Source organism: Phoenix dactylifera, chromosome 11 (genome assembly GCF_009389715.1).
Source record: "Phoenix dactylifera cultivar Barhee BC4 chromosome 11, palm_55x_up_171113_PBpolish2nd_filt_p, whole genome shotgun sequence".
Classification (NCBI taxonomy): Eukaryota; Viridiplantae; Streptophyta; class Magnoliopsida; order Arecales; family Arecaceae; genus Phoenix; species Phoenix dactylifera.
This window is the reverse complement of record NC_052402.1, coordinates 29,101,414-29,127,246: the sequence shown is the minus strand read 5'-3', so window position 1 is coordinate 29,127,246 and position 25,833 is coordinate 29,101,414. Positions and strand designations below refer to the sequence as shown.

The following is a 25,833-nucleotide window of genomic DNA, read 5'->3' as shown; positions in this document are numbered from 1 at the left end:
GGAGAAAATTTATTATTATTAATAGTTTTGAGAGCTAGGATAGGAGAAATCTGGCCAAAATTGGTAGGAGTTGAGGTCAAGTCTTGGTCCTTGGTAACAACCCTTAATGACTTTAACAATTGCACTAGTTGTTGGAGAAAAAAATATTAATAGATGGAATATCTAACTCTCATTAAGATAGATGAGAAATAAAAAGTATGCTGTACCGGTCGGTACCAGTCGATACCGTATGTACCGTGCTGGTACCGATGGGTACCGGTATAGGTATGTCAGTGTCAGTACGCTTGGCGTACCGTACCGTACCGACACTCGGTACACCTATGCTAGTGCGGCACCGGTAAGGGGTTCGGTACCGGTACAGCAAACCTTGATGAGATATCATTTTATTAGAGATAGGTTTCATGAAAAACTACCAAATGATAAACTTGTAAAAGTCATTTATTTATGTATTTATGTGAATATTATTTATTTCTCGCCAATCAAACATCCCTTGAGAATCTCCAATGAAGTTATAGTCTTGTCCAGGATGGCGGAATCGTCTTGAATCGCTTGGTTCAGGGTGTATCAAGCCGTACTGACAACTGACTAGGATAATTTTGGCCTTCAAATTGAGAAACCGGCAAAGAAGGGGGAGAGGGAGAAGAAAAAAGAGGAAAGGGAGAGTGAGAGAGAGGGAGGGAGAGATAGAGGAAGGGAGGGAGGAGATGGCAGTGGTGCTAGAACAAGGTCGAGGGAGGGGGGTGAGAGGATTTTCGAAATGCTCTCTCTTCCATGCATCGAAATAGGGGCGGGTTCCTGGTTTCGAAAGGAGACAAGAGCTTGGCCCCTTTTAATATTTTTTTTGAAATTTTTTAAGTGAAGTCGGTAGCCACTGGTGACATTACTTATTATTTTCTTTTTCTAATTTTTTTAGAGTGAAGTCGGCTGTCAACTTCACTTAAAAAATTCAAGAAAAATAAAAAGGGGCCGAAGCCTTTTTTTTCTTTCGAAACAAGGGCTCCACCTTTGTTCCAATGCACGAACGAAAGCCCTCTCTCCCTCTCTCCCTCGGCCCTGTTCTGGCACTGTTGCCCTCTCCCTCTCTCCCTCCCTCTCCCTCTCCCCCCATCTCTTTTCCTCTCTTTTCTTCTCCCTCTCCCCCCCCTCTCTCTCTTTTCCTCTCTTTGCTTCTCCCTTCCCCTCCCTCCGCCTCTCTCCGCTGCCCTCTCTTGCTCTCTCCCTCCCTTCCTCTCCCTCCCTCCATCTCTCTTTCCTCTCTCTCCTTCTCTCTCTCCCCCTCCCTTTCCGGTTTTCCTATTGGTTCACATCAGAATGACACGGCACAGGGGCGTACTTTACCATACCATTGGCCCACCGGCATGGGTGCCAGTTCTGGTACTGGGGATCTTGGTCTTGTCGTCTCAAGAAAATTTTTATCTTGTCAAATTTAATGATAGTACATAATTTTACCGACCATCACACTATTTCATAATCAATGAAGTGGATAAAATAAAATGCTTAAGGATGATAAAAGAGAAGTAAGTACATGCCAATTTAACCTATCTAACAAACATGGTATAGGTAAGATGTGATTTTCAACTAGTTTGGTGACTATGAATTTGTAGATTATGCTAAGAGATGTATGATTGAACCTGGTTCATATTGCAATCTCAGTAGCTCACAAATTATTATCTTCTAGGTTTTATTATCTTTTGCAAAATATTTCAATATTGACTATATAGAGACATATAGATGCTTTGCAATTGGGTAGAAGACACCTTAGGATTTTAAGCATGAAATTGTTTACACTGAATGTACTCAATCATGTAACACATTTTACATGGAAGCATACAACTAGTTATGGGATGAGTTTACAATGCTTTATGGAGTGCACAAATTGTCAGTCAGCTAAATGTGACTAAAAGTTAGTTATATAAGGTGTTTGTCATGCTTGCCATATCCTATTATACAACTTGAACAGGCAGCATGATGACTATATGAATAAAAACTTCTTACATCTTTTGCCTCAGGGAACAAGGAGTCAAAATCAATAATTTGGATGTTACATGTGGAGACATCATTGTAAACTTAAATGAGAACCTGTTCATTAAAACTAAAAGGGAGCCAGACACCTCAACTAGTGATGATGGTGATGAAGGTGCTACTTTGGACTTTATGTCAGCCAAAAAGTTGCAGAAAAATAAATTTTTGCCTTTGTCAATAAAGAAGCACATTTTTCTGTTTCCTGAAAAGGTTTGTGAATTTCCAGAGATTGTGCTGTTTTCTTCTGTCGTAATGCTTGCAGTCTCCGCCACTATCATCCACTTGCCACTATCATTCACTGCATTCTTTGTATTCTTCATAAAGTTTTTCTTTGCTCTTGTTATGATTTTATGTTATAAAAAAATTGTAAATTCCAGCATGTTTTTATATGTTATAAATAATATTTGGAATTGGAGCTATGTCTATCATTTCTCTTGGGAGCATTCTTCTTTAGTTTACAGTTTGCATATGTTGAGAGAATATGCTGGCATGTCTAGGTGCATATGTAAGTCAATATATTCTTTAGCTTGGTATATTTTAAGTTCATGGAGGTGTATTGGGGACAATTACTTCGTTTGAAATTTGCAGGAGTTCTTGTATTAGTCAATAAGCGGTAGTATCATTGAATATAAAAGTTACTGTTTGAAAAATGTAAGTTCTTCGAATACGATGTCATGATAGATTCCAGTTAACAATCATCTTAATGTTGGGCTCGTTTGGTTCGCAGGAAAAGGAGGGGGGAAAGTGTGGTCATTGGGAAAGTAATGAAATGCCTCTTGTTTGGTTGGAGTTTTCAAAGGAGAGAGATGGGAAAGTTGTATTCCCATGGGAATATGATTCCCACATTTCATGGGAAAGTCTTTCCCATGAGAAACATGGGAAAGTTACTTTCCCACGAGGTGGGAATCACTCCTTTTTTATTTTTTCCCAAAAAGACCCTTCAGCATTAAAGAAGCATTAAAGAGGCATTAAAGACCTAATTTTTATTAAGGGCATAATAGGAATTATACATAACTTTTCTAGGAAAGTGGATGGTCAACCAAACATAAGCACTTTGAAAATTTGTCACTTTCCCATGGTTAACCAAACATGCCAAAAGTACTTTCCTAGGTATCCTCTTCCTAGGAATCTGATTCCCAGGAATCATATTCCTAGGAGGGAAAATACTTCCCGCGAACCAAACGAGCCCGTTTTGTTTTCTCAAATATTGATACAAACTGAAATGAGTATGGTATTTGAAATGTGAATGTACATTCTACAAGGTGTTCTAGTTACATGTTCCCATGTAAGACATTGCTGCCATAATCTTAAATTCTTATTTATAACCAAAAGCATGATAATGTGCATATGAACTACTTTTTGGAACCTCCTATGCTTGTTGTTTAGAGAAACATCATCAACCAATGCTTTTTAAGTAAATCATTGTGATTTTTTCCTTTTTTCTGTTTTTAAAGCTTCCATTCTATTGATTGAACACGATCTCATCATCAGGTTTCCCCTCTATTTGCAATTGGTAAAACTCTTATGGTTCAACTTAAACATTCACATATATTATGCACTCAAAACTAGATGTTCTTGCTCAAGTCAACTTTCTTTGTATATTGTACAATAAGAATTACTTCATACTGCCCCCTACCTAACCAATTGAAAATTTTGTGAGCAGTCATATCCTTAATTCTAAGGACCAATTGAAATGTGTGGAAATATGAGCTCTTCTAGAGAAGGAAGCATAATTGGGATTGGAAATTCTCAACCTTGGTTGACATACGTGTTTGAATCTCCCAAAAAAATTAGATTCAAGTCATGACAATTCTAACTTTGCAAAATTCTGGTGACTCGATCCTAAATTAGGATGATACATGTGAGGGAAAGAGGTAAGGAAAAAGGAATGAAATAGAGTGAGGGCACATGTGATCAAGGTTTGTTGTACCAAGCCATACAGCCTGGTATTGGGTATACCTTACTATACAGGTAAGATAACAGTATGGTATGGGGCTTGGTTCGGTATGGTACTAACACATGGTATGATTACTGTCTCACCTCCAGCAGTGTACCATGTCTCCCTGCAGGGGCATATTTTACCAACTCGTATCATGGCAATCAGCTATTCGTACGGTGCCTAGTACTGGTAGACTGGTACAACAAACCTTGGTTGAGGTAGGTAAGATTGGTGGGTTTGGTGTGAGAGAGGGGGGAAGGAAGATGGGTAATGGGGTGTAGCTTGGGCAATGGAGGGATAGGGTGGGTGGTTGTGATTCAGGAGTAAGGAAGGAGTCAAGAGATTAAAAGCGAGAGAAGAGGCAGGGTAGGATTTTCATATTAATTTTATATTTTAATATTTTTAAAAATTTGAGTTAAATGAGATTTGACCTTAAACTGAATAACTCCATAGTGGGTGATATTTTCCCGGGCCAATCAAATTTATGTTGATTTTGATATGAGAATTTTCTGTTATAACTCGAATTAGACTAAAACTATACTTGGGCAAACCTGTTTGATTGCGTGCTATTTAGAACCATTGACCACTCAAGGTGAGTTACACGTAGCGTGCTAAATTACCTGATTGTTACCTACTGTAGTATGCCTAGACAATAATGCCATAAAATCCATACAAATGCATGTTCGACTTTACATATTAGTGGTGTGAGTAATAGTCTTAGTGAAGGGATAAATCAACTCTCTACAAGTTATTCCAAACCTAATTGTTGGCCCTTTTACAACAGAGGACACTTGTAGACCCTTTTTAAGTTTATAAAACTAACGTTTGAAAAACATATCTCTCAATTATATGGATTCAAAACATGAAAGCAGTGTTCTAGATGCTTCTATAAATTCTGGTTTCTTGCTTCTTGGCTATATGAAGTGTAATCCGAGGGCAATATGTCTTGAAAAGTAATGTCAATGCACCCAAAGCATGAAGCTATGTTTAGAAATAAACAACAAAATGTTAAGATCATTGCCTAACCATGCTTCTCCCATTTATGTGGATGCAAACTTTTTCCAGAACCATAGGCCTGGGAGGGCTCAAGGCACAATCATCTTTTGTACCTGCTCTAGATCTTCATTTGCATTTTCTGCACTCATTGGAGAGGCGTATGGAGTTTCTCCGGGCTGTGATTGTATAATATGTAAAGATAGGGTAGGGAAAGCAAGGAGAGAAAGATAGTACCATAGAAGAGATTATAGCATAATGTTAGCCAGCCCAATAACTGACCCACTTGACACTCTTAAGTGGATTCTAGGAAAGATTATAAAAGTTAGTTCTTGTTTTGGTTCCCTAGACATAGTTTCAATTTCGGTATTTTTTGTAGTTTTGAAGGTTTTTCTATGAGTTTTGGAGTTTTATTAAAAGAAGTCAGAATAAAGTCCAAAAATGAAAAGAAAAATTAAGAAAAAAAAGGTTCAAGTCAATTTGTTCTATTTTAAGTTTTCTAGGATGGTAATTTATGTAGTTTGTCTACTCTTAGGTTGAAATTAAACTGTGTTGATTATTGAAGCTAAAGCCATTAAATATATCCAGGCCTGTTTAATTAGATCCAAAACTCTAACTAATATCCCACACCAATTCATCTATAACAAGGTTTTGTCTCGGAATGGAATGGTAACAATATGGCTAGGACAGATAGAGGCAATTAGAATCAAAAAGATTAAAAAGCGATCGATACCAATTGGTACAGACTATAGATAGTACTGACCGGTACCGATCGGTATAGACCGGTATGGTTAGTATAATTTGTTCATGACAAAATTGGCATCCCACATCCATACAGGTGCTGTTTTCTTGTTGGGATGGGTATGGTACCGGTGGTACCATGCTGAACTGTAGTGTTTGATTGCATGGCTGAAACAAAAGTATGATCATATCTAAAATGGAAAGCTCTGTATGCCAAGAATAGACTAGTTTAGGTGAGAAGTTCAAACTTTGAACATATGTCTATAATAAATTGAGTAAATATTGGTAACCAAACTAGGAAAAACAACACTGATCTATCAAAATACGCTGCTTAGATCAAGATCGCAGCTAGTATGATTGTTGAATTACAATAATGTATCACTGATATTTTTAGAGGAGAAAATGATTTGCATCTAGACATTAAAACCTAACCCATCAAAATAATTTTCTTCACCCATAAATAAATCCATAAAGCAATTTCAAAAAGAACTATTAAACTATAGTCATAAGAGTTCAAGACTACACCTACTAGACATATAAGAAAATCTAATTGGCTCAAAAGAGCAAATCAGATCAAAGTTCTACATCAAGGTAAGAAATGATGACAAACCAACTAATCATAAGAAAATCAATCAATATTAGAACGGAACTAAAACTTATATCTCAAAAACAAACCAACCAAATCAGAAATTTCTATTGATCTACAGTCCACTCCAAGGTCGGTGGAACCGTCCTGAATCGGGCGGTTCCGGTCGTACCGAGCCGTCCTGGCAGCGGACTTAGACGGTTCGGGCAATGGAAACGAAACTTGTTGCCGGAGGGGGAGAAGGAAAGAGAGGAAAAGAGAGAGAGAGCGGGGCAGGAAGGAAGAGGGAGGAAGGTGGAGACCGGCGAGCTGTGCGAAGGCCGACGAGCCGTGCGGAGCCCGGCAAGCCATGAGGAGGCGCTTCTCCGATTTATCTACTTCACTTAAAGATTACGAAATTAAAAAGCAGCCAGACCCCTATTTTGAATGAAATAGGGGATCCGACCATGAAGCCTTCCTTCGCCTCCTTTCCGGGTTGCGGGCCTCCGTCGGCCTCTATCACCCTTCTCTCTCCCCCCTCCCTCTCTTCCCCTTCTCTCTTTTTCTCTCTCCCATTCGCCCTCTCTGCCGCCTCCTCTATTGCATCGGTACATGCCCGACACGGCACGACGCAGGCCTGTACCGACCCTTGCCGTCGGGCAATCGGTCCGGTGCCCAGTATCGGCACAGCAGATCTTTACAAAATAGCCTATTTTCGGATTAGACATGCACATTTATATGGAGATATTTTAACATTATAGCTAAATATAAGATACTATAATGAGGTTTTAGAGGAATGCATGCCCATGATAAAACAATTATTGCATCACATGAATGTCTTGATGGACCAAATTGCATCTCCCCCACTATAATAATCAAGGTCTTAAATACCATGAGACAGGGCTATCCTGTTTTTTTATGAAATGGGATGCCCAACAATACTTGGAATCAAGGTCCGCTAAACTGGTACCGGGATCCGAACCGGTACGAGTAGGGCATGCCGATTAACAGACCGGCACGCCCAATTTTTTTAAGAGTTTTAAAAAATTTAATTGGTAATCACTCATTTTGAACTTTTTCTATGAATTTAAGTCTAATTTGATGTGTTTTTGATTTTTTTTTGATGTTTCTATGATTCTGGTTTAACTTAGATATGCATCTTATTGCTTTAAAGTGATACAAATCATAAAATCAATATAAAATATTTTCAAATCAAGTAGTGACGTAAAAATTAGAAAATAATACAATCAATTACATACATTTAAAGTCCAACATATGTACCAATATCTAAAATCGAGTCGAGTGGCGATGCCTTCCGTAGATATCCGGATCATCAGCATAGTCAGGAGGCACACTAGCCCATCCTTCTGACCAACGGCATTGTAGTCTTATACGTTTATCCCATAAAGAATGCGCGTCGGATTATAAGCACTCTCGGATGTCTCGCTGAAGCTCTAGCTCTGAAAGGTGTCCTCTAGTTAATAATACAACTATGGAGGGGCCCATCCGAACATGCTGGCAACAAAATCCGACCTGCAAGATGCTTCGGATAGCGTAAGATAGTAGCCACCAGAAATGCCTCAAACGTATCATATCCATATTCATATCTATATCCGTATGGGTCATAGGCTGCCTATGGCTGCGGATAATAGGATCTAGTATACGACTTGAAATCTGATATATTTATGGATCTTATTTCACGTGCGAGGTCATCTGCAGCTGCATCATGTCCTCCTGAATGACCTTTAGAAGTCCATTTCCTATATATGATCGTGTTCTTGCGAGCTCTACCAGATTGTGCACTGTGGTCCCTATCCTGTATAGTATGCGTAAATTAGGACTCACCGGTGAATCAAAGACCATCGTGCAACTGGAAATCACTTGCGACGCTTTTGTGTCAAAGGTTTCTCTGCTTGCTATGAATGAGGGCGAAGGTGGACTTCACAGCCACTCGAGAAGACCGTCTAGGAGAGGATCCGAATAGCTAACTGCTTAGAATTTTTCGCGGACAACCCAAAATGAATCCACCATTCAGCTACAAAAACATTGAAAAAAATTACTTAAAAGTTAGTACCATATTAGTAACCATCTAATGCTAGATAAATGTCCTTCTGATGTGTAACATATTTGGATTCATATATTTCTTACTTACGACAACTGCAGATACTCCAAAGCTGTCGTTGCTCTCTCTAAATATTTTGGTTTATGAAAAAGAATCATATTGTGCTATGTTAATAATAGAATATACCAGTTAACTAACACATGCCACTTAAGTTCACTTATCTCTTCTAGACATAGGGCCGCGACTTCTGAATTTGGCTCTATCTTGTAAATCACATTAGGAGAGCAGTCAAAAGTTTGTCATCTATATCGATTCCAGGCATACTTTATAGTAACTGAGGGTTCAGGTAGTATGCTGCACATAAAGTTCGTTATTATCTTAGTAAAATTATATAAGTATAGGAGCAGTCTAATTTTCAATGTTCTTGATACCTGCTAGATGCAAGTTCCTACCCATCTAGTAGTCCCATCGCTGCTCAATGATGTCGATGCACTCTTGGGCATGTGTCGGATCTGCCTTGATGATCTGTCTTTGCCCTCTCTATTATATGATACAGGAAGTCCATTTGGGGTATCTCTCACTGTCCACGGTCTGATTGCCTTTACTATTGTAGTGGCCTGCTGCCAGAATGTTTGCCTTGTCACCAAGTCCTCGACACTGCTCCTTTCAGTGCCGGCCTTTGCATATCTACTTTCCTTCTACTTGGGATTGACAAACATCTGACATAGGCCCAACAATGTAGAACCCAACAATGGATGCTATATATATTTTTCTAGGCCCTCGGACATGCATCAAAGGCTACTTATTTCTCAATTTTTTTCAAATTTTGGCCTAGGCTACTTGCGCATGATCGCATCAAAACTGGATGAATGGACACTAAATTTTTATAGAGAGTAGCTTGTATGCCTCTAAATATGTGTCAACTATAAATTTGGGCCAATAGTTGCACCCTAGGGTCCTTAAGTTCACAAACCATGGTTCACAATCTCGGTACCGGTTGCTGTATTAGTATTTTATCAGTTTGGTACAGTATGGTGTGGTATACTTCTATGCCAAAATAGCTATGTAACTATTTTTCTCAATTTTTATTTCGGCATGTCTCAGTACGGACTGGTACGCACCTTAGTACGCCTTGATATAGGGCGGTATGGGGCTTTTATCGACTTGAAGGTGTGTTTCGTACTGGTTTTCTCTCGGTATGGTACAATATGCCCGTATCGAACGGTACAGGGCAGTACAGTAGACCTTGTCACAAATAGTTCCAGAAGAAGCTGGATCGTATCTTAAGCAAATGGGATCACAAAGGTAGGTTGGATAGGTCATTCTAGCAAAAGGTTATTAGGCTATTAGGTTTGCAATGTACCACTACATAACCTTTAGCTACTTGGATTATCACATCTTAGGGGACCCTAACACCTTAGTTTTGACTTTTGATTGACTTGAGAAAAATGTTGCAACAGCAAGCTTCCTTAGATCCGAAACATCTTGAGATTTAAGTCCCTCTATGTGATAGTGCAACCACTTAAGCAAATGGCCCTCCATTATTATCACCAACTCATTCCGGTCCTTAGGACCGTGAGGTTATGTGTTGAACACTTGAACTTATAACCAAAACATGCATCCATGGGCCCTATGTTTTGATACTTTCTAATAATACATTTCACAAGCTAATCAATGTGCTATATTTCTATGATCTTGTCACAAGAACAAGTACATCAGAACTCTTTTATTAAACTTTAGTGGGATGTAAATATCCGATTAATCTTCATCACCCAAATAGTTGTTCTCCTTTGTTGGATTGTGGGTCCTTTGTTGGGCATCCTACATGTTCTCACTATAACATATGCACATCCAATTAGCATCTACGAGCTAACCTTCTATATAATCTATGCAGTTTTAAATGTTGGTGCTAATGGTTGGGCCAGTATACCTTCGGCATGGTATGTGCTTTATAAGCATATATGCTGCTTCGTGCCAAAATAAAAAATAAAAGGATTTAAAAGTATTAGAAAATATTTAACTAGGCTCAATGAAAACCAATGCTGTGTGATGTTATTGTCTTGACCAGATATTTGCTTGCTTGCATGAACTGACATAAACCAAAAATTGAAACAATAGGTTTGCATAGCCTAGCTACTTAAGCAAGGTTTTAAATATTGGTGTCGGACCTCATATACCAGTTTTTGGCCGGAACGGTATGATATTGGGTACGGACACATGGTACAAAACTGCATCCCGTACCGATATATCTTGTGCCAATGCTAGAAACCTGCCAGAATGGTATGGTACTGTTTGTACTGTCCTGTTATGGCAGTATTTGAAACCTTGCACTAAAGTGACTATGAGATAGGGGATTCCACAAAGATCTCTTAGGTTAGCGGACATGCAGAGAAATAACAGATTGCGAAGACAATCTATCTTGACAATATGGTTTCAAATTAATGTTTTGTCAGGTGAACCTGTCAATGTATCCTGATATCACGAAGTGTTATGGAGTCATGATTCTGGAAACTATGAAAGTTAGCCCCATCTTATAGCCATTATGTACAGTTGGCAGCGCTAACTATGTCCATAGCTTTGACAGATTTAAGGAACAATATCCAGAACCTTTTTTCTTCCTCGATTGCCTAAAGCAATCGGCAGAATTTCCTATAATGTCCTCATGGATCATAGGAATCATACCTTATGAAACATCTTGTGCCAATTAAATAGCATCTAAATTAACATAAATAAACGGATTAATCAACCTCATTAATACCTTATTTTGTATCTGTTAGAACAACTTGTGCTCTACTATGATACCATTCCAAAAACAACTTCATGCTCACCTAGGTTTCCTCGTCAATCTATTCTACCAGCTAATCCTAAACTAGTAATTCGTACCAAAGAAATCCTCAGTTTGCTAATTTGCTATGGTCTTCATTGGTTTTGTTCTTTGTATTTTATGATGAATTGCTTTCAGATTTTTCATGCGAAGGAAAACTAGAAGAATTCATTATCTTCTACTCCTGGCAGTGCTCAAGTTTCATTAGCTCTAGGCAATGCATGATCGATCCTTGAATTTAAATTAGCTTAATATCTTAAAAATGAAGTACGAGATATACGAAACTAGGTCATTGATTTAATCAAATGTATATTCTCTGAGTGGTGGAACATTATCAATTCTCAACATAATGACCATCCAAAGCAACATCCTTAGTTTCATGGTTTGATTTTTAGATGTGGATGAAAGAAATTTCTAGCTTTTGCTTTTTATATGACCATGTACTAATTTTCCATTAAAATTGAAATTAGTTTAGTGCTAATGTTGATGAAACTATTGGTGTTTTTCTTCCTTGATGAATTGTATCTTTATCATGTTGACATGGAAACTGAGTATATGATGAATATCCATGTCCAGATCACGCTCAACACACTTGGCACCATTTTAATATTCAAGCATTGAGGTCAATATGTATAACTCAATATTCCTGAGCCATATAATCTTGGTTAGTTGCTATCCAAATAGCTCTATGGAAACCTTGGATTTTATTTTGTTGCATGGTCCACCTATAATGATCATAATATAGAGTTTTGGCTGATTGAGCATTGTATTATTAAGATACTGTTTTATTGTCATCAGGGTAATACCCTTCCTTTAGGTGTTTTTTATGGAGCATCTAGAGTTTGGTACAAAACCAAACATTCCTCCTATGGAAATTTTGATAAATCCGAATTTGTCCAACTCTTTTTCTTGCTGCCCTGTATCTTCCTTTGATTATTCATTTTCAATTCAAGCAAGCTACATGTCAAAATTTTGAACCTAAACTTTTGTCTGTCTTTTGGAAGTGTGGCCCTTAACTTCTCTTTCGTAACTTCCATGTATTTGAAGTAGGTCTATATGACAACAGATGAATTAACATTCCCTTCCTTGAAAATATTCATTGTACTCCATGGTACTAATCTTTCAATTAGATTTCCATCCTTGTATTGAATGTCAACATTTTTAAAATCTTTGTTCAAGTATGAAAAGATAACAACATAAAAATATGACTCTTCTGATAAGCTTGGTGTATATGGAACTCAGATGCTTTCCACAATTGGTCCCAAGTCCTAAAACTGGTTTCGAATTCTTAATGCATGCCCTTTTTGATTTCAAACAAGGTTTTGGATGCCACATGCCAGTTCTGTGCCAGCCTGGCAATAGCACTGCATGTGCTGTGCTATACTAGTGCTTCAAACATAGACTCATGGGCACTACTGGTTCCGCACTTCCCCCAACTCATGGAGGGCTGGTAATGCAGCTGTGCCACGTGCTGGTCCAGTGATGGCACAATATGTGCCTTATGGCATGGAACTTCATAGGCTGCATGCCAATATTGATTCATATATCCATTTAATATACTTGTTTTTCCTAATGCCCAACAAATGTTGTCTACTCCATTATATAATTTTGATAATTTAATTTCTTTTCCCTAACCTGAACAAATGTTCCTTATTCCATCTTATGTTTTGCGTTTATGTTAATCCTCTAAGTTGGAACCAAATTTTATTCTGTAACTTAATGGGAACCTGTAATTGACAAGTTAGTACTATAACATGATGGGCATCATGCCATATATTTATGTTCACTATATTTATAACTAATGTAGATGTGTTATCGTCTGCTAACTAGAGTACTCTGAAGATGTTATTGATGCATGATCATGTCCTAGGAATGTTACAATTAAAAACATGAAGTTGAACCGAAGTATGACTTGTGCTGCCTTGGTAATGATGTTCATTGGAAACACTTTAATTTATTACAAACCATGCTATTACAGAAGGGTGAAAAATAAAACATTATACAAATATCTCTCGCAATACATTGTAAGCAAGATAATTATGTAATTTTCGCTGTAATTTCACTGTAGTTAAAGTAGCCTCTCTCAACCATAGAGTAGTTAGGATTTAGGAAGCAACTTTTTATTTAATATGGTATTTTTTTTTAACATTTACTATGCTTTTATTTAATCAAATACAGCATTGGCAGAGTGAAATGATTGTTTTTAAAGTCTTATTATTATTACAAGATGCTTTAACTTTTATGGTTTATGTTACAATTTCTCTGGGGCTTATTTGGTGCTTCTACTCCTTGCTTAATTATGTGTTGGTGATTCTATAAAATATTTTCTGATTGATAGTTGTACTTCATAAGTGTTAGTTGACCATATGAGTGGAAGTTGACATGATAGTTCTTTGACCATATCATCTGACAAGATTTATTTATTCTCTGGAAGGTTAGCTTCAATATGCCAAAGCTAGATGTGAAGTTTCTGCACTGTGGCCAAGACTTTTCTGTTAACAACAGTGTTATGGGAATTGATCTTAGAAGTACTAAATCCCAAAGATATGAGGATTCTGGAGAAGTGATAAATCATATTTATCTTCAAATGAATTTCAGTGAAATTCATGTAAGTTATTGTTTGATAAGATTATTTTGCTCGGAAAACTCTCCTTCAAATTGATGCATTTAATTTTGTTCCCCTTTGTATATTCATTTGCAGGTCCTCAGAGGAGGTTCTGTGTCTGTGTTGGAGATCCTAAAAGTTGCAGTTATGGCTTCTATTGACATTCCAATGCAAGTGAGTTCTTCATCTTGCCATATTATGATTTAGCATTTGACCTTGTTGTATATTCTTGTCAAATTATCAAATCGACACCCGAGATTCAAGAATGCTTATGTATGCTTTCTGGCATAACATAATCTTCCAAATACCATAGAATTTTCTTCCTGGTCACCAGATCTACCACTAATTTTTGATTTTTCCCTTGCTTAGCCATTTTGCGTAGCCTTATGTGTTATACCATAGAAAAGCTGTTACCTATGTATGATGCCATACATAAGAGGATCTGTGTTTGGGAGGCAACATTGTTGGCAGATCAGTGCTCAAATAGGAAGTCAGTATGCTTGCATAAGAGATGGCATCGTCTCTATTGCTGTTTCCTTGATTGTTTAAATGTATGCACATGCAATGTCATGTGTGGATGCCTGCTCTGGCAGGGCTGTTAAGTTTTTCTGCTCATAATTAACTTATTCTGGTTATTTACTTTTGGTTCTAACTTCTAAAGTTGTTGAATGTTGAAACCAGAAATGAGCAAATTGGAATACATGGAGATCAAACTGAGACATTGTTGTGAAGCACTTTTTTGTTGATTGAGGATCTTATATAAGAGGTGATTGGTGTTCATATCTAATGGGAGTTATTGGAAGTTAACAGAAGTGGCAATAGACAATGGCCATGGTAGGCGTTGGGACCTAATTAGGAGAGAGGCTTCCCAATAGACAATGGCCCAGGCAGAGTTTGTTGGAAATCTAAAAAAGCATTAAAAGATTCCTACCAGATCAGCATGGCATCTGGTAGATTTAGGAATGAAAAGATGAAGGCTAATTGTGCTGGTTTATATAGGGTGGATGAACCATTCATGTAGATTTATGTATTCCCAGGGATTTGCTCATGTATTATGGCAAGTAGCTATTAGAAGACTTAGTTTATGCATGGGGAGAAGCTGGCAACTGTGTTTTCTGTTGAAGGTGTTCTTGTCTTCTGCAAGTAGCTGTCATTTTGTAATTAGGAAAACATGATCAAGCATCCTTCCAACTATTTGAATTGGCTTGCTTATTGTTAAAGTTCAAGCATTCTGTGAAAAGGTTTTAAGTCATACAGAGGCTGGCAATTTGGCTCTACATGGGTTGATTTGCAGACATGGGATGAGAGAAATGCTTGTACTTTCTGAGAGATTGGACCCACAAGACAAAGAAGCTAAACAAATATGCTAAGTTGAATGGAGGATCATGCAGATGTAGCTTTGAAGTCTAAGGAAAGTTGAGTAGTTCCTCAAGTTTGGGTGGAATTTTTTTTGAAAAAAGTTAGTGGAATGATCTTTAAATATTATATTAGTTTCTATGGTTGTGACTTGTGAGTTTTGATAGATGTAGGGTACGCCGAACCGACTTGGGCTGCTGTGGTAACGCGCCCGCGCAATTCCCAATGCTCGTGGGTGCGGTTTTGATGGAGGGTGGCTTTCGGCCCGGAAGCCTCCACACCACTCTATGTCCCGCGCTCCTTGTGCGCACCGTGAAGTTGGTCGATTCGGGCCGATGCGGGTAACGCCGGAAGGTGTTCGGGTGCTTAAGCGTTCGTGGGATTCAAGAGGCGGGTCTACTGGTTGCAGCTTGGCCCGACCCTTGGTTTGATGGAAACAACCAAAGACCACAAGTATGGAACTCAAGAAATGTAGAGGAACGCTTGATCGTTGATTATATTCCCAAAGACAAGATTACAAAAACAATCTAGTGGAACTATGATGGGTTCTCACTAGCCCAAGTCCTTAGAGACACTCTAGGACTGATTATAATAGAGCAAAGCTCTCCAAAGCCCTTAGGCCGAAATACATGAACTCTCTAGATGACAAAAAAGATGTCCTCCCAAGCTCTCCCCATGCATATTTATAGGCTCTTCATGGGGGATAAACACTTAATGGACAATGGCCTAGGTTGGCCAAGGCTTGGTCTAGGTCGGTCAAGGCCTTAGCTGGCCAAGGCCTGCGGCTGGCAGGCTGCTGGCGCTGTGGCAGGGCGCTGCTGGCGCTGTTAGGACGCTGGCAGGGCTGGGGCGTATGGCAGAGGCATCTGGCAGGGCGTCTGGTACGCAGGCGGCACTGGGGCGTACGGCAGAGGCGTCTGGCACGACAGGGGGTGCGACTGTCGGGTGTCAGGGCATGGCAGGGCGGCGCAAGGTGAGCTCGGCCAAGGCTGGGCATTGCACGGCCGCGACTGGGCATGTGTGGGTGCGTGGTGAGCTCGGTCGAGGCTGGGCGTTTTCGGCCGAGGTCAGGCATGTGCTTGGCGAGGTTAGTTTTGGCGAAGTTGGGAATGCGTGGGCGCGCGGTAAGCTCAGCCGAGGCTGGTCGTGCTCGGCTGAGGTTAGGCATGCGTGGTAGCGCGGTGAGCTCGACCGAGAATGGGCATGCTCGACCGAGGTCGGGCATGTGCTTGGCCCTCCTTCTCCCCCTCTCGACCCTATTCTGGTGGCCGCCACTCACCGCTGCCCTCTCCCTTTCTCCCTCTATCTCTGTCTATTTTCCTCTCTTTCCTTCTCCCTCTTCTCCCTTTGCCTCTCTCTCTCCCCGCCGTGCTCTCCTGCTCTCTCCCTCCTTTGGTCCCTCTTCCTTTCCTCCCTCTCTCCCTCCCTCTCTCTTTCTTTTCCTCTTTTCTTCTTCCTCTCCCCCTCCCTTGCCGGTTTCCTTGTCGGTTCACGCCGGAGTGGCACGACACGAGGGCATACCATAGTGTACCTCTGGCCTACCGATATGGGTGCCAATTCCAATACAGCAGACCTTGCTTGGTAGGGATGTATCAGTTGGGTACCTGTACGGGGTCTGATACCTAGACTGCAAACTTGGATAGAAGTAGCCGCAAAATATTATCTTGGGTGCTGACAACCTTGGTAAAAAAATCTAGTTTCTTTTAAAGCCCCTATCATAAGCTTTATTCCAAAATGGTATAGACTATTCTTTGACCTTGCTTCCTTTTGAAAGAATTATTCTAGCATTTCTCACGCTGTTATGTACTTATATATGATGCTTTGTCATTTTATTTTCCTGAAATATTAGTACTAAGGTGTTCTTTAGACCTCAATTATTTATGCAATTTTGTTTATGCATAACATGCGATGCATTTGCTTCAGCCACCTTTACCAATAGGAACTGAGATTCATGTCAAGCTTGGAGGATCTCAATGCAACATTATTACGAGCAGATTAAAGCCCTTGATTTCTCTTCACTTGGCTAAAAAGAAGCGGATGGTTCTTCATGAGGAGACTTCTCAACAAGAAAGTTCGCCAGCAGACAACACAAAGGCTATCATATGGACATGTACAGTCTCCACCCCACAGATGGCTATCATGCTTTACAGTGTTGATGAATTGCCACTATACCAGGTAAGTTATCTTTTACTATAAGCATGTTCATTTTGATATACTGGTAAAAATCGATGCTCTTTTAAGGCCAATATTTTTGCCAAAATCATCTTAGTGGTTGACATCGGGTATGAGCTGAGTAATGCTTAGTGATTGATTTGCCAATTGAATGTGGTGAGAAAATCTGGAAATGTTGGAGAAACATTCAATTTATATGAGAAAGATGTATTTTGAGCCTGATAGACCAAATATCTCTCACAATTTGAAATCTTGCTCGTGCTCACTCTCTGTTTTGGTGCTTCTGCAAGAACATTATATTCACCATTATACAAAATGACACTTAATCATCCAGCCACAAAATATTCTCACTAAATGATTTCTAGGTACTTTGACTAGTAATATGTAAGCACCACTTGGGAGGCTACATTTTTTCCCTGGAACTTGTTATTTTCTGTTTTTATCCTTTTGTTTTTCTTGTACTATAACAATTAGTTTATTATTTAATTGAAAAAAATGATGTTATGGAATTTGGGTACATGGATCAGATGTGAATTAAGCTCCTTCATGTGTAACAACTATTTCTTTTTTATATTTGTTCATAGTTTGGATCTATGTTAACAGGGCATTCTGTTCTTTATCACGTTGCTTTGCTTTCCAATTAGAACATCATGATTTCATTTGCAAAAACCTTCAACCTTAGGTGTTCATTGCTTCCTAAGATTCTCCTATGCTCACACTCAACCAAGCTGATACTTTGCAACCTTTTTCTAACACTTTTTTTTTGTTTATTTTAGATTAACAGCATCAACTCTTCCTGCCAGGAATGCATCTTGATTGTTCTAGATTCTTCTGTTTCAGTTGATCTGTTACCTGTTACTGTAGCTCAGTTTCTTTTTAAAAAATAATGTTTATGTAACATGTCCCATGCATGGAAACTTTTAAAGCACTTCCTTTTTGACTCCCTAAAGTGAAAAATAAATCATGAAGCATCAATGCATATTCTCCTGCTAAACTTATATGATTTAATTTGACGAAATACCTTGATGCAGGCATGCTTACAGTCTTGTCATCTACTTGCCAATAATATAGAAAGGAAGGGAATTCAATTACACGCGGAACTTGGTAAATTACATTTGAACTTGGTAGATAAGTGTCAAGAATCCTTGAAGGAAAGCTTATATGGTGTTGAAGTTAATTTGGGCTCCTTCGTTGACATTGCACGGGTGAGTCTTGATTGGGGACAAAAGGACATGGAGAAATATGATGAACATGACCCCAATCGGCGGAAACTAGTATTTTCCATCAACATAACTGATATGGGAATATATTTTTGCTTTCAGCATGTTGAGTCTCTTATAGTGACCTTGATGTCCTTTAAAACATTATTAAAAAGTTTATCTCCTGGTAAAAGAGCTCCACAGAACAAAGTTGGGCATATATGTCGCAAGAAAACTGCAAAAGGGACACAAATTTTAAAACTGAGTCTTGAAAAGTTCTCTATAATTTATTGTGGGAATGTGAGTATGGAAGATATGACTGTTGCAGATCCCAAGCGTGTAAATTTTGGTTCACAAGGTGGTGAAGTACTAATCAGTGTCTCTGCAGATGGCACGCCACGGACAGCAAGCATAATATCCACTAGCCCCAGTGGTTATAAGCATCTGAAATTCTCCACATCTCTTGATATTATTCGTCTTAGACTATGCTTGAACAAGGAAAAGCATTCTATGCAGACTGAATTGGAGCGAGCTCGATCAGTCTATCACGAATATCCGGAAGAAAATAGAGCCGGAACAAAAGTGACTCTACTTGATATGCAGAAGGCAAAGTTTGTACGCCGTTCTGGTGGAGTTAACGATGTTGCTGTGTGTTCGTTCTTCAATGTCACTGATATATCAGTCAGATGGGAACCTGATCCGCATTTGGCACTACTTGAATTAGTTACATGTTTGAGATCACTGCTATATAGTAACAGGCTTGAAAGTTCTGATAATGATAAGAAGGAAGAATCCATTGATTTGAATAAGGTACCGGGAAAAGAAGTAATCATGGATCAAGTACAAACTGAAAAGCAACGCAAGAAAAAAGAATCAGTTTTTGCCATTGATTTGGAAATGTTAAAAGTATCTGCTGAACTTGCAGATGGTGTCGAAGCAATAATTCATGTGCAGTCTATCTTCTCTGAGAATGCGAGAATAGGTGTGCTACTTGAAGGAATCATGCTTAGTTTTAATGAAGCCAGAGTTTTTAAAAGTAGTCGCATGCAAATTTCCCGTGTTCCAGTATCTAAGAGCAATCTGCCTGATTCCAAAATACAGTCTGCAATCTCATGGGATTGGGCAATTCGGAGCCCTGATGTTCATATTTGCATGCCTTACAGGTTGCAGTTACGTGCTGTTGATGATGCTGTTGAGGATACACTGCGAGGCTTGAAGCTTATTGCTGCTGCTAAAACAAATTTGATATTTCCTGTCAAGAAGAGTAGCACAAGAAAATCTAAAACTAAGTCAACAAAGTTTGGAACTGTCAGATTTATCATACGCAGACTTACAGCAGATATCGAGGAGGAACCCATACAAGGCTGGCTTGATGAACATTACCAGTTGATGAAGAATGAAGTTTGCAACACTATTGTGAGGTCAAAGCTTCTTGATGAGTATGTATCCGAAAGTAATCAGATTTCAGAAAATGCTGAACCAAATGCACACAATTCTGAAAAGAAGATCCGTTATAATGGAATTGAGATTGATGCATCTGATATGTCATCTGCTCAAAATTTTCAAGAAGAAATCTATAAGGAGGCATTTCGGTCTTATTATCTGGCATGTCAAAAAATGGTGATCTCAGAAGGGTCCGGCGCATGCATAACAGGTTTTCAGTCTGGATTTAAATCAAGTATGAATAGATCTTCACTGCTATCACTTTGTGCTACAGAATTAGATGTCACTCTTACAAGGATCGATGGAGGTGATGCTGGAATGGTTGATTTCATTAGAAAGACTGACCCTGTCTGCTCAGACAATGAAATACCATTCTCCCGGATGTATGGTAGTGATATCGTTTTAAATGCAGGGTCATTGGTTGCAAAGATACGAAACTATTCATTTCCACTCTTTTCTGGAACTGCTGGTAAATGTCAAGGACGTGTTGTGCTTGCTCAACAGGTCAGGCTCAATGCTGTTTGTTTTTCCAAGCTTTACCTTACAGAGAATTTATTCTGTCTTTTGTTCTATTAAATAGAGCATAGCAAAATACATTGAAGTATTTTACGTATGAAAAATCGTGCTAGTCCAATTTTTCTCTTTTCTCTTTCCTCAGTATATTTTCTTCAATTTCATTATTAGTGAGTTGAAACAAGACCAGAAACTGCTTTATGACTTATAGGTCTTTTTATATGACTTATGTCTCATGGGGACCTTGACCTGAATGGGTATTAGGTGTATTTTACTGTTTTTTCAAATTTGAAGGAACATGTGCAATTTTCAGATATGCTGTATTATACCCTGTTTGCTTGGTGCCATCAATGAGTTTTAATTTATCAACTAACTTACAATCTGGAAGATACATTTGTATTTACTATTAGACAACATTTAGTTTTGGATTATCCAACTGCATTAGATCTAGTTTGAAGTTGAAGGCAGTGCATTGTTTTGAGACTGGATATGAATATTTCATTTCAGAATCTGGGTATAAATTGGTATAGCCGGCAGCCCGGCACCATCTTTTCTAACCATGTAAAACTTCATAACAGATCCTTTGGCAGTTGCTGTAGATATGCAATTGGAAGCAGCGTTTTTTCTGTGTGTTGTTATGGGTACATGACAGTGAATCTTCTCTTGGTTTCAGGCAACTTGTTTCCAGCCCCAAATGCAGCAAGATGTTTTCGTTGGAAGATGGTGGAGAGTGCGAATGTTACGGTCAGCTAGTGGCACAACTCCACCGATGAAAACTTACTATGATTTGCCTTTGTATTTTCATAAAGGGGAAGTTTCATTCGGAGTGGGATATGAACCAGTTTTGGCGGATATAAGCTATGCATTTACCGTAGCTCTTCGTAGGGTCAATCTGGGCACTAGGCATGATCCAAGTTCACTAAATGAAGCTCAACCTCCTAAAAAGGAACGCAGCTTACCATGGTGGGATGATATGAGGTACTACATTCACGGGAAAGCTAGTTTATGTTTCGTGGAGACTAAATGGTATCTGCTTGGGACAACTAACCCGTATGAGCAGCTGGATAGAGCAGAAATAATTTCTGGTTACATGGAGATTCAGCAACGAGATGGTCATGTATGTCTTTCTATGAAGGAATTTAAGATTTATGTTTCTAGTATAGAGAGTCTGACAAAGAATTGCAGTTTAAAGCCTCCATGTCATGTCTCTGAACCTTTACTATATTGTCCTGCTTTCTCTGTTGAAGTTTTCATGGAGTGGGGATGTGAGTCTGGGAATCCCCTTAACCATTATCTGCATGCACTTCCTGTAGAAGGGGAACCACATGGGAAAGTTTATGATCCATTCCGCTCAACCTCTCTATCACTTAAGTGGAACTTTTCACTTAAATCCTCTCTTCTTCTAGCTGACCAGCTATCTTCATCTTCTAGCATGGAAGACATTAAAACACTAGATGGTTCTGTGTTGGTCTCTTCTCAAAAGTTGGATTGTACTTCACCTGATTCCCCAACCATAAACCTTGGTGCCCATGACCTTTTTTGGTTAATTAATTGGTGGAATCTATATTATCTTCCTCCTCAAAAATTAAGATCTTTCTCTCGGTGGCCACGTTTTGGTGTTCCAAGAGTTGCCAGATCAGGTAACTTGTCATTAGACAAAGTCATGACTGAGTTTTTTCTCCGCATTGATGCTTCACCCACTTGCATTAATTTTATGCCTTTACGGCATGATGATCCTGCTAAGGGTGTGACAGTTAGAATGACAAAGTTGAAACTGGAACTTTATTTTAGTCGTGGTAAGCAGAAGTATACTTTTAATTGCAAGCGCGAACCTCTTGATCTTGTTTACCAGGGTCTTGACCTGCATCTGCTGAAGGCATATTTAAACCGAAATGTTGGAATACCTGGAGGTCAAGATATTCGAACTAGTAATAAATCTTCTCAAACTGTGAAAGCAGATAAGTTCAGTAGCGAAAAATGGAATTATGTGACAGGTTGCACAGAAAAAACACGAGATGATGGCTTTCTTTTATATTCTGACTATTTCACTATACGAAGACAAGCTCCGAAGGCTGATTCCACAAGGTTATCAGAATGGCAAGAAGCTGGCAGGAAGAGTACTGAGATGACTCATGTAAAGTCTGAGTTTGATAATGGTAGTGAAGGTGACCATATGAGTGATGATGACGGATATAATGTGGTAATTGCTGATAATTGCCAGCGTGTATTTGTTTATGGCCTTAAGATTTTGTGGAATTTAGAAAATAGAGATGCAGTTTTGTCCTTGGCTGGTGGTTTATCAAAAGCATTTGAGCCTCCAAAACCTTCTCCCTCTCGGCAATATGCACAAAGAAAGTTGCTTGAGGGACAAGTAATTGATGGGACTCAAATGCCTCTCGATGATAGCTCAAAATCTTGTCCTTCTGCATCCAATTGTGCAAGTTCCTATTCACCTCAGCCTGTCAATAATTCATCTCATTCTCCAAAAATGGGTAATTCATCCTCAAGTGCAGTTGGTGCGTTGGTTAATAACTCTTTATTTTATATTTCTTGGTACATTAGTTTGATATTGATTTTCATATGTTTCAAGAGTTCATAGTTAGCTCTGGACTTGTATAGTAGTGCCTGTATTCTTTGATTTAGTACATAACAACACAAACTGCTGCTGCCTTGTACTAGTCATTTTCTTTGCTTTCTTGACAAATCAACTTCTAGAGTTGCTTTCATAAGATATATGCTTAGTGTTCAGAAAATTAATTTTCAATTAGTTATTCACCAGCAAGGCATGGATATGTTGACGACTCAGAAGAGGAAGGGACACGCCAGTTCATGGTTAATGTTATTCAACCTCAATTCAATCTGCACTCAGAAGAAGCTAATGTGAGTATATTATTTCTGCACCTAAGATTTGTAATATATACGTGAATGATGATGCAACATCATGCCTTAGTTTTATCTAGTAGATGAAGCAATTGTTAAGCAGATTTTGGTGTTATTTTTCCCTTTGGTCTTGCTGTTTTGATGATCTCCTTAATCTGAAGATGTGGACATATTTTCCTCTAATTAAAGGTAAAGTGGACCTGATCCATCTAATGGGATCCAATCAGCCCATATATGACTTAAGTTATAATAACACAATCATGGTATGCTGAACTGGCACGCACTGGCCGGTTCAGCATGTAACGGATTGGGCCGGTCCCTAACCGGTCTGGTACGGCGGTGGAAAACGGTTTCGGTATGGGGTCGGAACCAACGGTACGGAGGCGTACCGGTGCGAACTGGACCGGTACAAGCCCGATACCGCCTTATACCGGTGTGAATCAGATCGGTTTGCACTGGTACCCATGCTTGGGCAGCACGCCCGCATGTGTTATGCAGACCGATTCAGCACCAGTACGAATTGGTCCAAACCGGTCCCGAACTGGTCCCAAACCGGTCTCGAACTAGTCTGGTAGGCAATTGCTACGCCTACTGATACCGGTTCAGCATACATTGAACACAATATTTATGAAAGATCCCATCAAAGGCCTCGATAAAATCATTAGTATCAATCAGAATTTCACCATAATTATATTGTGATCTTATTATACCCTCTTAAAATAGAGAAAAGTATTGGTTATGCCCAAGATTGAACTATATCAACCTAAACAAATTTTCGATGAGCATGTTTCTGTCTTTACAGATGTTCTCCTTATTGACCACCTTCTGTTATAAATTTGAAGATCAACTTTGCTGTGTTTAAATTCTTTCGCATAATACAAAATTTGTGTCATATATTCTGCTGATTTTTACAAAATAATGAATTGGTTTGGTGATAAGACTTCCACAAACATCTACATAATATCTCCTAACTAATTAGTTAGGTGAGAAACAATGTGTACCCAATAACGTTCCACAAGTCAAGATTGGCCAGGATGGAGACAAAAGCAACTCTTGGCTGGTCTTTAGTCATTTGTGGTCAGTTTCGATGGTTTTGAAAGGTTTTAGCTGAACTAAGCTGACAGTGGACATGAACGCTATATAATCATTGGTTGGCTTTTTGTCTCATTTCTTTTTTTGATTTTTTAATTAGTCCCTAAAATTTACTCTACAAGACAAATTATGCTTTCTGCTTGCGTAACTCAACCAAAGTTTAAAATAACCTATATATCCTTGTTTGTCTTTTAGCTATGGGAGAGATAAATTTAAGTGTCTCTCCCCCTTATTCCCTTCATCATGATTCACCCCTTCTGTTGTTTCTTATATGCTTAGAAAGCTCCAGTAGCTACCCTTTAGGTCTAACAAAATAGGGAAAGATGAAACCTAGGTTTTGCATACTGGTCGGGACCGTACCGGTTGGACCGTACCATACCAGTATTGAACCGATGCAGTCTTGTACCGTACCGACATTCAGTATGCCTCGCTATCTCGTATTGTACTGTACTGTGTACTGATACTATAATAGGATGGTACTGGTAAGGAGTCCAGTCTAAGAGGGCGAACCTTGGATGAAACATTTGGTGCACACTTCAAGGAATCCAAAATCCAGATTTCATAGTTAGTTGACAAAGCTTCTAGTTAAGAGATGTAAAGTTGTTCACCAAAAGGGATAAATAGGAATGATTATTTCAATAGTTTACTTAATTTAAATTGTGGGATGTATATGCAATACATTTGATGTTTGTAGATCCTAATATACAAATTTAGAGGAATTAATTGACCAATAATGCAAATTGTTGATTGAAAGCTCAGAAAATGGTAAAGAAGAAAAGAGAAATGACTGTTCTTGTGCCTATCCATTGCCAAGAGTAGATTCATATGGCTTGAGCTTATATTTTTGATACTGTCCTCAATCCTACAAACAGTTAGATGAGTTATATCTAATTATAGTCATATTTCACACTTATAAAGTTACAGTACAGAACTACAGATATAGTTTCTTGGTCTCCTAAGGTACTGGTAATCATCATAACAAGCTATATCACTATGAAATTTTTATATGTATATTTAACTCTTGCAAATGTTTACAGTTTTACATAGTTTTAATTAGACTCTGTGAAACAATTATATATCATATTACTCTTTAAAATGATGCTAACATAATTAGTAAACCCTAATCATATCTGACTTCCATTCCAGAAAGACAAAACTTATATTTCCAATCATCCCAAACAAAGTGAAATACTCTAAATTGTGTCATATTTGTTTTCTTGTCATATTTTACTTTTCTATTACATCCCTAATGTTTCAATTTTTGTAGCCAAAACTCCTAATATGAACCAAAAATGCTGAAACCTCCAAACCTTGAAACTCAATGAGCCCAAAGATTTTAGATCTCCCCTCAACAATCACGATATTTTGATGCAGTACATAATATTGTACTTACAAAAACTTTGTCATCATTAACCACGATAATAAAA

General features: G+C 38.6%; 1 protein-coding gene across 3 annotated transcripts in view; it reads left to right on the top strand.

Moving 5' to 3' along the window:
• The window catches only part of LOC103722438 (protein SABRE-like), an 88,470-nt gene that overhangs the window by 21,082 nt on the left and 41,555 nt on the right, over nt 1–25,833 (top strand). Inside the window, exons 5-11 of one of the 3 annotated variants that reach the window (XM_017846506.3) lie at nt 2,010–2,232; nt 13,581–13,754; nt 13,848–13,925; nt 17,031–17,282; nt 18,311–20,425; nt 21,108–22,926; nt 23,214–23,314. In XM_017846506.3, coding sequence (XP_017701995.3) covers nt 2,010–2,232; nt 13,581–13,754; nt 13,848–13,925; nt 17,031–17,282; nt 18,311–20,425; nt 21,108–22,926; nt 23,214–23,314 — 4,762 coding nt within the window. Of the gene's footprint in view, nt 1–2,009; nt 2,233–13,580; nt 13,755–13,847; nt 13,926–17,030; nt 17,283–18,310; nt 20,426–21,107; nt 22,951–23,213; nt 23,315–25,833 lie in introns of those variants that run through there. The other 2 variants (XM_039132035.1, XM_039132036.1) reach the window with 2 other exon arrangements.